The sequence below is a fragment of the Echinops telfairi genome, unplaced genomic scaffold, assembly GCF_000313985.2.
Source record: "Echinops telfairi isolate 266 unplaced genomic scaffold, ASM31398v2 ScPeMD7_1;HRSCAF=3_1, whole genome shotgun sequence".
Lineage (NCBI taxonomy): Eukaryota > Metazoa > Chordata > Mammalia > Afrosoricida > Tenrecidae > Echinops > Echinops telfairi.
The window spans coordinates 6,942,867-6,956,823 of NW_022103897.1; the positions used below are offsets into that span (position 1 = coordinate 6,942,867).

The 13,957-nt window shown below is 41.3% G+C and overlaps 1 protein-coding gene across 1 annotated transcript in view; it reads right to left on the reverse strand.

The window, feature by feature from the left end:
- Positions 1–1,867: 1,867 nt before the first annotated feature.
- The window catches only part of RASEF (RAS and EF-hand domain containing), a gene marked incomplete at its 5' end in the record, with an annotated part of 57,677 nt that continues 45,587 nt past the window's right edge, over positions 1,868–13,957 (reverse strand). Inside the window, one exon of the mRNA XM_004717532.2 lies at positions 1,868–5,106. Within this exon, the coding sequence (XP_004717589.1) occupies positions 5,007–5,106 (100 nt within the window). The remainder of the gene's footprint in view (positions 5,107–13,957) is intronic.

The window sequence follows — 13,957 nt, forward strand, 5'->3', positions numbered from 1 at the left end:
TCTCCAAGAACATTGAGAATCATTCAACTTGTGTGTCATATACTCAACCCCACGAGGGAGACTCTCTACAGATGGGTGCCAGGAAACCCCCAAATTCAACGGGAGCTAATCTGAGAGTCACTAATTTATTATATTTGGGAATTTTCAGGCCCAAATGAAGAGCATTGTTTCATACAATGAGCAACATCTGTACAGGAAAAATCCCATTGATGGGGGTGGGGGCCAGCATTCTCCCTTTTATACTGGAGAGCTGATCCAAGAGTGGAGAGCAATCAAGACCCCCTGATGCTAACATAATCAAAGCTCCAGAAAGAGGGAGTAGGGAGTATTCACAGTGCCTCTGGCTGGCTCTGGCAGCTTGGCTATATTTGGCAGAAGGGTGTATTATGCAGGCAGAAAGGCAGGCAAGGCAATAGAGGAGTGCCTGCTTAGTTGTCGGAGCCATCTTTGAAGCACGAGCTGGTGTTCCTACACTGTGAGTGATCTTTAAGCTCTGCTCAGAACACTTTTTAAGGCTGTGCTCTCTTGGAAGCCAATGATTGGTTTGGCCTGATAACCTTTTGGTTAGAGCCATGTGGTGGTTAGATCTTATGTCCACTTGATGGTGCCTGCCACCACTTGAGGTACCTGTATAGAGGTAGGGGTGAAGTTCAACATACCAATCAGCTGGTAGCCTGATAATGCCTCCCTGGAGGCATGGCCTTTTTGAAAGGTAGTGAGGTGTCTCTCTCTTGCCCTTCATCTCCCTCCTTTCTTGGATTTGATATCTGACTCCAAGGGTGGCCCCATGTGGGCCACTGACCTTGGGAGCTGTTGGTGCCCAGCCATGATCCCACCAACCCTGGATCCACATGTCTTTGTACCTACCAGTTTGTTACATCCCCGCTTCCTGCTTCCCCTTTCTGCGCCATTGACCTGCAGCTATGTGAATCTGAGGAGGGTCCCAGCGAGTTATCAGACCCATCCACTTGAGTTGGATTGGGTTGAAGTAACTTCTTGGTACACAGTTCTTTCTTACACACATTTGAGTGTCACTGATTGTGTTTTCTAGACAACCCAGCCTAACATAATCATTTGACTATGTATCTACACAGATACATAGACATCCTTTATGGTAGACCATGAGCTCGTTTAACTATCTATGGCTTGCTGTGTGTGTGTGTGTGTGTGTGTGTGTGTGTGTGTGTGTGCGCGCGCATATGCACACAACACGCATTCTCAGGGTTCTGCTGAAATCCCACTGAATGTAAAATCCCAGGAGTGGTAAACTCCTTCAAGGGCCAAATCTGTTTACAATCCTTCAAGCGACTAGACTACAGAAGGCACAGAGTGCACATTAACTGGACAAATAGCGAGCTGAGAAGCCTATGGGAACTCTGCATAGTTGCTGCATAACTGACGTTATCAAAAGTGCCATGCTCCCCAGTTGATGAGATGACCTCTTTATGTGATCAACTATAGCTTCCCTGAGGAAGTTGTATTTAAGCTAAAATGGGAGAATGAATAGGGTACAACTAAGTGGCGTGTGTGTGGTGGGGAGGGGTGGTGGGCGTTAGGTGAAGCTCTAACCTATCAGAGGTTATGAAGGGAACCAGAGAACACCCTCAAACTTCTCTAACAAAACTTTACTGTTGAGGGCTGTCATGCCAAAGCTGGTCTACCTAGGACGCCGGCCACAAAGGCATAGCTGGGCCTTAGCTGTGCACATCACGGTCCTAATCTCAAGGTTTCTGTCATTCCTTGCTCCCACCAGGCAGTTAGCCAAGGCCAGAAAAACAAGTGTTTTAAAGATATGGTTTAATACAGACACATCCTAGCATCAAAATTACTTCAGGGATACCTAAAAAAAAGCTGAAGGAAACACCCAAAAGGCCAAAAGAAGCAAGCTTTATTGTATTTACAATGCAGAAAAAAATTTGTAGTTCCTTAGACATTTGCATTGCTATAAAATTATACTTTATGGTATAATTATTAATGGTTTGAAAAGAAATAAACAGTATAAACGAAATATGGCCCATACTATGAAAATGTAAACTGAATAAATCAAAGTCATAAAACAATTACTCAATACTCAGAGGTCTACTTTCTATATACATATTAAATTTCTTATGCACATATACAATAAAAGCTCACAAAACCATCACTCTGAAGCCAATAGCTGTACAAATAGGAACATAAATCTTTATCTTTAACCTCAACTTTATCTTCAGCAGGAGGGTTGTGTAACTTGGGTTTATGCAAATTGCACTTAGCATTAAATAATCAAATGTCACATATGTCATAGGAGGCAGCAAGGGGATCAAATAAATTAAGAAAATGCATGGGGCTAAACGTTAGGAGGGAAACACGTTTCTTTCTCCCACATTCTTTTCCATGATGAAGTCAAAACAAATCAAACAGGATTGTAGCATACTTGTGAAGTTTAAAGGTCTCAAAAGAGAAATAAAGGCAAGGTAATTACTAGCAAAGGAATATGCAAATATATCAACTTAAATCTAAGCGACAGACATGGAATACTCTTAGTTTTGCTAAAACTACAACCTAAATTTGAGAACATCATAAGAATCAAAATGTTGGTAATGATCTCTAAGCAATGTAGCTTAAAGAGCTTTAAGAAGTTTTTGTTCAAACAAAAGTTAACCAGAGCTATCGATCTCTAGTTGGATTATGTTGCCAAAAAATATTTATCTAATTTAAATAGTTAAACATGATTGCTTTGTCCACTGTAAGCATCTATGTAATCTACAATTAATTTGAATGTGCTGGCTCAATTCAGAGGCAAAGGCAAGATAATACTTGTGTATCAAATGTATGCTCTTATTTACAGACTGTGAAATAATTTATAAAGAAAAATGTCAGGAGGAAATAAATAAAGGTAACAAGATAACATATATACTAAGACTGTGTCTTTCACATGAATACATTTATCAGCTGCATTTGAACTTGGCCTCCAGAGATACTACTAAGGTCATTAGTGGTAGCAAACCTTTGTCTCACCAGACCACAAGCCACCACTCCTCAGTCCCATTTGTTTTAACACCTCACAAAGTCCATCATCCACTTTGGGAAAAGAGTAATCTTTATCTCCAGGACTATGAACTAGGTATTCATGGTGGAAGTGCTAGGGACAGACTCGAATTCCCAGTAACACTAAAAATCCTAATGCCACAATAAAGAGAGAAAGCATGTTTTTAAAAGCTAAATGATGCTGTGGCTATTGATAATAGCTTTGTGTGACTTATCTGGTCAATTTTCATTATAAAAAATGAACCTTGGAGAATTTAAGTTATGATCATAAGAAAAACAAATAGGATCCCTCCATAGAATTGTCTTATTTCAACAAGAAGAACATTTTTAGCTTACATGAACTTGTATAATACAATCAAAGGGAGTCACTGGCTAGAACAAACAGTTAAGTCCTCAACTATTAGTCAAAGGGTGAGGGGTTGAAACCCACAAGGCTGTGTCCTCAAAGACCGCCATGGGTCTTTGACAAATCAGCCATTGAAAATCCTCTGGATCAGAGTTCTACTCTGAGACACATGAGGTCACTGTGAGTCAAACTGGGCAGCAACTGTAATATAAAAATAACAGATATTTAAGCGTTTACAGCAAGCCACCGGGGACCCGGGCCTATACGAAGAGAGTTAAGTGAAATCTCTTGCTGTGATTAATAAAGTTGGTTCAAGTCAATGACAGCAGGTGTCTCGGTCCCCCTTGAGGAGGGCTGAGAGCAAGACTCTGAGTACTAATGGAGCACTCTGGTATTCCTTTATCAGTGGCCACTTCATTTTACACAGGTTACTGTCCAAACACCAAACTTCACATTTTCTTTCCTCGTTTATGACGGGTAAGAGTTCATCAGACAGATTGGGAAGCTCAGGATTTGCATTATAGTGGAGACTTTTAAACCGTGGGAAGGTTTGAAGTAAGCATGCATGTTTTCACTTTGGCAAAATTAACCTGCTTTAAGTGCTAGTTTATTTTTCTTCAAGATATAATTAACACACCATACATTTTTCCTTTTACTGATCTTTAAGTACAGACACAAAGCTGTACAGCCATTGTTACCTCTTCACCTGCCAAAAATGAAATTGAGTTCTCATTAGTCATGACGAGACATCCCCTCCTGCTCCCCAGCCTCTGGCAACCACTAAGTGGTATTATCTCTTCAAGCAAAGAACTTTCAGTATTTTGTGGCTGTACATATTTTCACCAAACAAAGATTTATGTTAAATCTTGGATTTTTACTATTCTGATATTTTTAAATTTCCCTTGACATAAACAACTATTTTTTTGTCTCAAAAATGCTTTCTTTATATTTAAAAAATATATTTCTATATTCCCAGAAGCCTGAAACAATACCATTTTTAGCTTTTATTTAAGCAATGATAAAACTCAATTGATATACCAATATTAAAAAATTCATAAATATCAAGAGTCCTTATCAACTGGCCATCATTCTCTCGTTCCTTCTGCTTCACGCCCAGTGGAATCTGAGCATTCATTCCTAGGGTTCAGAAAGGGTAGACTTCCAGACTGAGTCATTTGCTTCAGAGGAGGAAAGAGGTCTAACGTGGATGGGCGCCCATCAAAGGACACAGGGCTATTTATCAATCAGGCGGTCGATCCCTGTTTACTAGTACTTTAGCATCAAATATTCTAAGCACGTGTTGCCATAGGCTACCAAACAAATCCAGGTACTACATGAATCCAATTACTGTAGCAAGTTTCTTTACAACTTTATCTGAGCATGTGTTTTGTGTTTGTTTTACCGCTTTAAAAAGATGTAGACTTTTCTTTTTCACTGTGTCAGGGCAAAACAGTTGCATTTAACCGGAGGGCACAATCTTTTATTGAGACTCAACCTAGGTTTGGGGTTTTCCATGTTGTAACTCTACATATAATAGTGGTCAAAGACCACACCACTGTATGTAAAATCAAATAGGTCACATCAATTCAGCATGATAAATATGCAGGTTTCAGAGGTCAAGGATGTTTGGGGTTTAGCCATTACAACAATTCTTCATTTGTGTTGACTTCTTGGTTCCTGTCAAGTTGGTAATGGATTTGCTGTCATCCGCATCTGTTCTTTTTTTCACCTCCCTGAAAAGAGAGACAAAAAGAGAGAATTACTTGAAGTAACAACTAAATCCCACATTCTTCTAAAGAAATAAGGATAACAATGGCGAGTGCTTCCTGGTGCAATCCAGATACTGTTCTCAATGTCTTGTAGATCTGGATTTACTTAATCCCCAAACGAACCATATGAGTTTGATGCATCCAATTTTATAGATGAAGCGTGAAGGCACAAAATGGTTAAAAATGTCCCTTAAATCACATAGCTAGAGTGGCAGAGCTCAGATTCAAACCATGAAGGTCAATTTGAGGGCTTTTGTCCTCAGCACCAGGCTACACACACACAAACACAGTACACATATATACCACATACACATGCATAGATGCATATACTTCACACACAGATGCACATGCATGCAACCATAAACACATGCATGTATGCACATGAATGCAAACAAGTAGTGCACACGAAATACATGAACACACATGACATGCACATAAACATGCAGACATGTCCATGAACATACATCACACAAATGCATAAAGTTTTGTGTACACATACACAAATAGTACCCTTTCTGTCATGTGGTTCTGGATGCTGCATAGCTCTAGAAGTCCTTCTCCAGAAATAGATCCATAGATGCTTATTAATAGTTTGAAATTTGGCTCCTTCAAGTCTCTCACTCAGATTCTCCTGGACAATCTTACTTCAGGTTGCCACCGCCATTACAGCCTCTCTTCTCTCTGCTCTATTTTTCTCCACAGAATGAATTCATCACATTTTAGGAGAGACTTTACTTATTTCTTTTGTATGCTGTACACATCCACCTTCTTGGATGCTCAAGAGGTCAGGAATGCGTGCCTATTTTATTCATTGCTGTATCCCCAGTATCTTGGCTGAGCCAATGCTCAATAAATATTTGCTGGAATAAAGAGTACAGTACGTGGATAAATATTCACACTCTGTAATGATGAACTTGATTCATTTAATGCTAGCCTTGTGCCTTGTCTTCTGCTAGACACTGGGGACACAACCAGAAAATAAAATGGAATGAAGCCTCCAATCGGTGGGGCTCATGGTCTCACGGGGAGCTGGCAATGCAGTACCCTGACAAAGGTCACCAGGGTCCAGTGATAAAGAACAGTGGGTGTGTGCCTGTGTGTATGCAGGGGGCAGGAGTCGGGGAGGAAGCAGGGTACACTCAGATCCCAGGGAACTGCAACAGCACACACAAGCCACCTGGAGAGCTCTTCTCACTGGCTCTACCCTGCCCTAGCCCTCACCCAACATCAACTATTCTTGCCTCTGAGGGAGGGCTTCCCAGCTGCCTCCTCTTTCCAGATATCCACCCTGTAAAGTCAGGAAGCTTCTCTTAGAGCCCAGATGAGGCAGCCAGATCTGCAGTCTTTTCCAAACCGACCATGAAATGACCACCAAAGCCAAGCCATAGCATGACCCCTGAGGGGCCCTGAAGGTTGGAGTGCTCATCTGAGTGCAGGAAGTACACCTGTTCCTGTGAGAAGGTGCTGCTATATTCACTACCAGCAAGCTCCTTAGCGCCATGGAGTCTGGCTTTAACCCTACCTAGTGCTGGCTGGCAGTAACAACAGCAATTTCACAACCAGTCTGGAACTATACATGATAATGGTGCTGTGTGCTAGGTGTTGGGTTGCTGACCCCAAGGTCAGTTCTTCAAACGCAGCTGCTCCTTAAAAGACAAATGAAGCTGTCTGCTCCTGAGATTGAGTCTTGAAACCTTATACACAGTTGCTTTCAGATTCAGCTTGAGGCAGTGGGCTATGGGTTAATCAAAATAACAATGGATGATTCAAATCCAGGGAGAAAAGTAAGACTTTCCTTTTGCCTCTTTCTGGATTTCTTTTACAGTTAAACTGCTAGGGGTAACAGATACCGGGAAAAGAAATAAATTAAAAAGGTCTTACTCTCCATTACATGAGGAAAGTCCCCTAGAGCCACATCCTTCAGAATGCTTGTAAGATATACAGACCCTGAAGCCCCACCTTAAGTAAATGCAGTGGCAGTCTGGGAAAGCTGATCCTCAAGGTGGCCCCAAAGTACTCCTATCCTGGCAAGGCAGAGTTTCCCTTCAAGAGCTGGAGCCTCTAGCCCTCCCTTTTGGTTAATACAATGCAGAGGAAACAATGTTCCAGGATTTCCAAGCTCACACATTAAGAAGCCTGGTGGAGTCAGCTTCCTGCCCTTCTTAGAGACTATTGAGTCCCCTCCAGAAGTCCACGTGCATCACTGACGAAGTCAGTCTGGTGGCTCTGGACAATGAAAGTAGCAAGGAGAAGTGTCTCAAAGAGGCACATGATGGTTCCACACTTCTGGCCTTGCTGCTGCTGCTGTGAGCGGCCTCTGCGTTGGGGCTGACTCCCAGAGGTCCCATGCACAATGGAAGACAAACCCTGCCATCCCCGCAGGTTGTGATTTTGAATCCATCACTCTAGCCACTGAGCCATGCCATCTTGTTCGGGGCCTTCCTCTTTTTCGCTGTCCCTCTATTTTACCAAGCATGATTTCCTTTTCCAGGGACCGGTCTCTCCTAATAAAAAGTCCAAAGTAAATGAGACAAAGTCTCCTTTGCTTCTAAAAAGCATTCTGGCTGTATTTCTTCTCAGACAGGCTTACTTGTTCTCTTGGTGGTCCATGATCCTTTCAGTACTCTTCACTTGCATCGTAATTCAAATGCATCAATTCTTCTTTGGTCTTTTGTATTCACTCTCCAACTTGCACATGCATATGAGTTCACTGAAAACATCATGACTTGGGTCGGGTGCACCTTAGTCCTCAAAGGAACATCATTGCTTTTCAACACTTTGAAGAGGTCTTGTACAGCAGATTTATCTAATGGAATATATCATTTGATCTGTTGACTGCTGCTTCCATGAGCATTGATAGTGGATCCAAGCAAGACGAAATTTTTGAAAACGTCTTCACTCTTTTCTCCATTTATTATGATGCTACCTATTGGTGCAGTTGTGGAGATTTTCTTTACAATAAGTTGTAATCTATATTGAGGCTGCAATTCTTAATCTTCGTCAGCAAATGTTTCAAGTTCTCCGAACTTTCAGCAAGCAAGATTGTGTCATCTGCCTATCTCGGGTTGGTAATGAGCCTTCCTCCAACCTGATGCTGACTTCTTCTTAACAGGAGTCCAGCTCCTCATTATTTACTCAGCATACAGATTGAACATGTATGGTGAGAGGGTGCAACCCTGACACACACCTTTTCCGATTTTAAACTATGCAGTATTTCCTTGTTCCATTTGCACCACTGACTCTTGATCCATGTACATGTTCCACATGAGCACAATGTGCTGCTCTGGAATTCCCCCTGTTCTCAAGGTTACCCATAGTTCATTATGATCTAGTTGAATGGCTTTGCATAGTCACTAAAACACAAGTAAACATTTTTCTGGTATTCTCTGCTTTCAGTTAAGATCCATCAGACATCCCTATTCCAAGTTTACTTCTAACTCTGGTCTGAATTTCAGGCAGCTCCTTGTCAATGTACTGCTGCAACCATTGTTGAATGATCTTTAGCAAAATGTCACTTTTACGCAATGCTATTGGCTCTATAATTTTCTCATTCTATTAGGCCATCTTTCTTTAAAATGGTTAGAAATATGGACCTTGAGGTAGGTAGTTTATTGTGCCAACCTGGCCAATAAACACATGTGGGGTTAATTGAAGGGTGGAGGGATATGGCTCGGTGAGCCTCACCTTTCGAGTTCTTGGGTCTCTTGCTTTGTGATCATCGGACCAGGGTGAAGTTGCCTGAGCCAGTTCCCTGCTTCAGCTGGCCAGGCTCACTTCCTGCAAGACATCCCCTAGGAGAAACCGCATGGACCTACCCCGATGCAGCCCTGGGTGCTGCAGCAGCCATGTGGAGACCCCTGCCAGTGCTGAGATGCTTACACATTCACTGACTCGGCTTTCCTCCTGCCATTGACATTGTGTCTGTTTTATGAGATGGAGGAGGACTTTGTGGACTGGTGTTAGACACATGGGTTAATACGTTAATGTTGGATTTGTGGGCTTGGGGAGCACCGGGTTGGGATGTTTTCTTGATGCGCACTTAACCTTTACATAAAATTCTCTCTTATAATGAGTTTCTGTGGATTTGATTCTCTAAAGTATCCAGAGTAATACAGACCTCCTCCAATCAACTAGCTGTTGTCCAGATTTGTTGGCATAGACAAGGGAGTGCTTCTAGTGCTTCATTAGTTTGTTGAAACACTGAAATTCACATTCCATTAATTGCTGGATCCTTGGTTTTTGGCTACTGCTTTTGGTCTAGCTTGAACTTCTCCTCTCAGTACTATTTGGTTCTTGGTCATATGCTACTTCTCAATATGGGTGAATGTCAACTAGTTCTTTTTGGTAGAGTGATTCTGCATATTCTTTCCATCTTCTCTTGATTCTTCCTGCATTTAACTTAACATTTTGTCCATTTAATCTTTCAATATTATAACTCAACACTTGATATTTTCTTCAGTTCTTTCAGTTTAAGGTATACTGAGCATGTTCTTCTTTTTTGGTTTCTAACCCAAGATCTTTGCACATTTTATTATAATATTTTGTCTTCTCAACTTACCTGTTGTAATTTTCTATTCAGCTCTTTGACTTCATCATTTCTTGCATTTGCCTTAGCTACTCTACAAATTTCAGAGTCTTCCTGACATTGACGCTGATCTTTTTAATGATCTTTTGCTTTTTTCATAAATGGTGTTTTTGATGTGCTCCCACAGCTCATCATGTCTTCTGTCATTAGTGTTCAATGTAGAAAATGTGTTCTTGAGATATTCTCAAAATTCAGGTGGGATATACTGAAGGTAGTAATATGAACTTGCTTTAATTTTTTTCAGCTTCAATCTGAATATATATATATATATTGCCCTACAGTTAGTCCCTTGCCTGGTTTATCTGCTGATACTGAGTTTCTCCTAAAATGAATACTCACTGCCATTTAGTCATTCTGACTCATAGTGACCCTGTAGAGCAAGGCAGAACTGCCCCTGTGGGTTTCTGAGACTGTAACGGTTTACAGCTAGTGATTTCTGAACTACTGACCTTGCACCTCAAAGTCCAATGTGTAACCACTACACCAGCAGGGCTCTATTGTATCTTCCTACACATGTGGTCAATTTGAGTTCTATGTATTCCTGTGAAGAAATCCCCTTGTTGAGTCACCTTCTGAGTTGTTGTAAAAAGGTTATTTGTGATAAAAAGTCACTGGTCTTGCAAAATTCTATCATGTAATATCTAGCTTCGTTTCTCTCAACAAGGCCATATTTTCCAAAAACTCTTCTTCCTTCCTCTTTCTTTGGGTTCCAATTTTTGGGTCCCAATAGTTAGCAATACATCTTGATTGCATGTCTGATCACTTTCAGACTGAAGACATTCGTAAAATTCTTCAATTTATTCATCATTGGCTGTAGTGTATAAATTTGATAACAGTTTTGTTGCCTTGCTGTCTTTGTATGTAGATAGGTATTATGCTATCACAGACAGCATTGCACTTCTAGAACTTGAAAGGTCCTTATTGAAGAAGAATGCGATGCCATTCCTCTTGAACTTGTCATTCCCTGCATATTAACCCGCAAGGCTGTCTGATGGAAAATGGCACCACCATCAATGTAAGCTTACTCATGCCTAAGATACTGATCTCTGTGCAGTCCATTTCACTTCTGAAGCTGTCAAATTTTCCTAGATTCATACCTCATACACTCCAAGTTTCAAATATGACTAGCTGTTTTCTTCATATTTTGAGTCATACCCAATGAGCAAATGAAAGTTTCTCCACGCATGTCATTGTGGTCAATTTTACTTTGAGAAGGCAGCTCTTCTCCATTTATATTTTGAGTGCCTTCCAACCTCAGTGGCTCATCTTCTGGCCACTATATCTGACAATTTCCTTCTGCTGTTTATGCAGTTTTCAGTATTTGACAATGTCCTCTTGCTATTCAAAAGTTTGTCAGTGGCCAATCCCTCAGAAGTGGACAGCCTATTCCTTCTTCCTGTTCTGTTCGTAGTCTGGAAGCCCTGCTGAAACTTGTTCGCTTGTGGTGACCCCGTTGGTATTGGAAATACCAGAGGCACGGCTTCCAGCATCACAGCAGTCCACAAGCCAGTACGATATGAGAAACTGACAGACAAATGGTAGCTTCTAGCCAAGTGTTCAACTGGCTGGAACAGCAGAGGAACACCCAGCAAGAGCAGTAGAGGAGCTCTCCAGCTAATGTTGGCATTTGTGAGCTCTTACAAAATGGCTCTTGTTTTAGGTTTGGGGGTGGTTTATGATACAGTTATCTACTGATAACTGAAACGGCATCTACTGATAACGGGGAATCTACAGAGCAATGCTAATTGATCAAGTGGAATGCAATCCACACATAAAATTTAAGGTTTTCTGAGGGTCCCATTAAAAACATGGGAAAATTTCAAGTTACCTTTATTATTATTTTGTCATGGAATATATAAGATCACCATGTCAACATATAATCAATCAAAATAACATTAATAAAAGGGCTCCATAAGTAGTACACATGGCTAGCCAACTTGGCTGTTAACATGAAAGTTGGGAGATTTAAGTCTACCCAGGGGCACTCTGGAAGAAAGGCCTGGTGATCAACTTCTGAAAAAGCAGTCATTACAAACCCAACGGACAGCACAGTTCTACCCTGTGCTGCATGAGCTGTCTCATGAGTGAGGATCAACTCAGCAGTAACTGTTGTACTACGATAAAGAAGATATTTTATAAGATATGTAAGACATTATATATATATGAAGATATATAATATATGTATAAATGTATATTATATATATTTTAATACTTAAGTCTTTAAAATGGACCCTGGTGGCCCTGTGGGTAATGACTTGGCCTGCTAATTTCAAAGTCTGCCATTCCAGACTACCAACTTCCCTAGAGGAGAAAGATCAACCTTTCCCCCTTCTTAAAGACATAAAGTCCCCATCAGGGCAGTTCTGCTCTCTCCTACAGGATCCTTGTGTGTCGGACCGACTCAAGAGCAGTGAGTTGGGATTTGGGAAGTCTTCCGAATCCAGTGCACTTTCAGCACATCTCAATTTGGATTCACCACATAGCAAGAGTCTGTTGTCGCTGTTAGGTGTGGTCAAGTGAGCTCCAACTCAAAGCAATCCCGTGTACAACAAACAGTATGGGACATTGCCCCGTCCTCACAATTGCTATTATATTTGAACCTATTGCAGTTGTGTTTGAGTCCTTTGTTACAGCCACCGTGTCATTCCATTTCATCAAGGCTCAGCTTTTTCACTGACCCTCTATTTTAATCAGCATGCTATTAATCAGTAGCTTCTTGAGGGACTTGTCCCTCCTGATAACATGTCTAAAGTGTGTGAGATGAAATCTTGCCTTTCTCCTGTCTAAGGGGCATCTGGCAGCGCTTCCTTCAAGGGAGATTTGCTTGCTCTTCTGGTAATCTATACTACTTACACTATGCTTTGCCAGCACCATAATTCAAATGTAGGATTTCATCTCCAGTCTTCCTTACTCATGGTCCAGCTCTCCCATGCATCTAATGTGATTGAAAACATCCTGCCTTGGATGAGGCACCACTTCATCCTCAAAGTGACAGCTCTGCTCTTCAACTCATTGAAAAGTTTCTGTGCAGCAGACAGGCTCAATGCAATCTGTTGTTTAACTTCTTGGCTGCTGCTTCCATGAATATTGATTATGGATCCACATAGCATAAAATCCTTGATAGCTTCTATCTCTTCTCCATGTATCATGATGATGTTGTGTACTGGTCCAGCTGTGAAGACTTTTGTTTCCCTGACATTAATTGTAATCAATACTGGGACTGTAGTCTTTGATCCTGACCAGTAAATGTTTCAGGTCCCCTTGGCTTCAGCAAGCAAAACTTAAGTCCCTTTCTTATATCGGGTTGTTAATGAGTCTTCCTTCAATCCTGATGCATGCATGTTTCTCTTTCTATAGTCTAGCTTCTTGGATTCATTGATCAGCGTGCACATAGAACATATAGGGTGGTAGGCTAGAAACCTAATGCATACCTTTTCTGATTTTAAAACACAAAGTAGCCCTTTGTTCTCATTGCCATGAAGTCGACTCCATCTCACAGAGACCCTATAGAACAGGGTAGAACTGATGTGGGTTTCAGAGACTGTAACTTTTTACTGAAGTAGAAAGCTTCATCTTGCTCTGATGGTGGCTTTGAACTACTGACCTTGTGGTTAGCATCCCAATTTATAATCCACTATGCCATGTTTTAGTGGCTGCCAAACTGGTCAGGACACCAGCATAAGGTACTCAAAACAAACAAATGAATCTCCTACAGTGAACCAGGCAAGGCAAGTTTGAACATATCAGAGCAAGAGAGAGACGTGACAGATTCAACAGATACACAGGGAAGCCACTGAATCAATAGGTCCCCCAAACCCTCCAGATGTGGGTGAATAAGGAAGACAGGAAGAAGTCAAGATTGATGCCAAGTTACTGTTTTTAAATTTATGCCTTTTGTACTGTTTCCTGCGAAAGAAAATTTAGAATGAGTAACGGTTTTAAAGAAACAAAATAAAAACCTCACTGCCATCTAGTCAACTCTGACTTATAGCAATCCTATGCAGGGGTCCTCAAACTTTTTAAACAGGGGGCCAGTTCACTGTCCCTCAGACCCGTTGGAGGGCTGGACTATAGTTTTAAAAAAAAAACTATGAACAAATTCCTATGCACACTGCACATATCTTATTTTGAAGTAAAAAAACAATGGGGCAAAAACACCCGGCGGGCCGGATAAGTGTCTGCAGTGGGCCTCATGTGGCCCGCGGGCCGTAGTTTGAGGATGCCTGCATG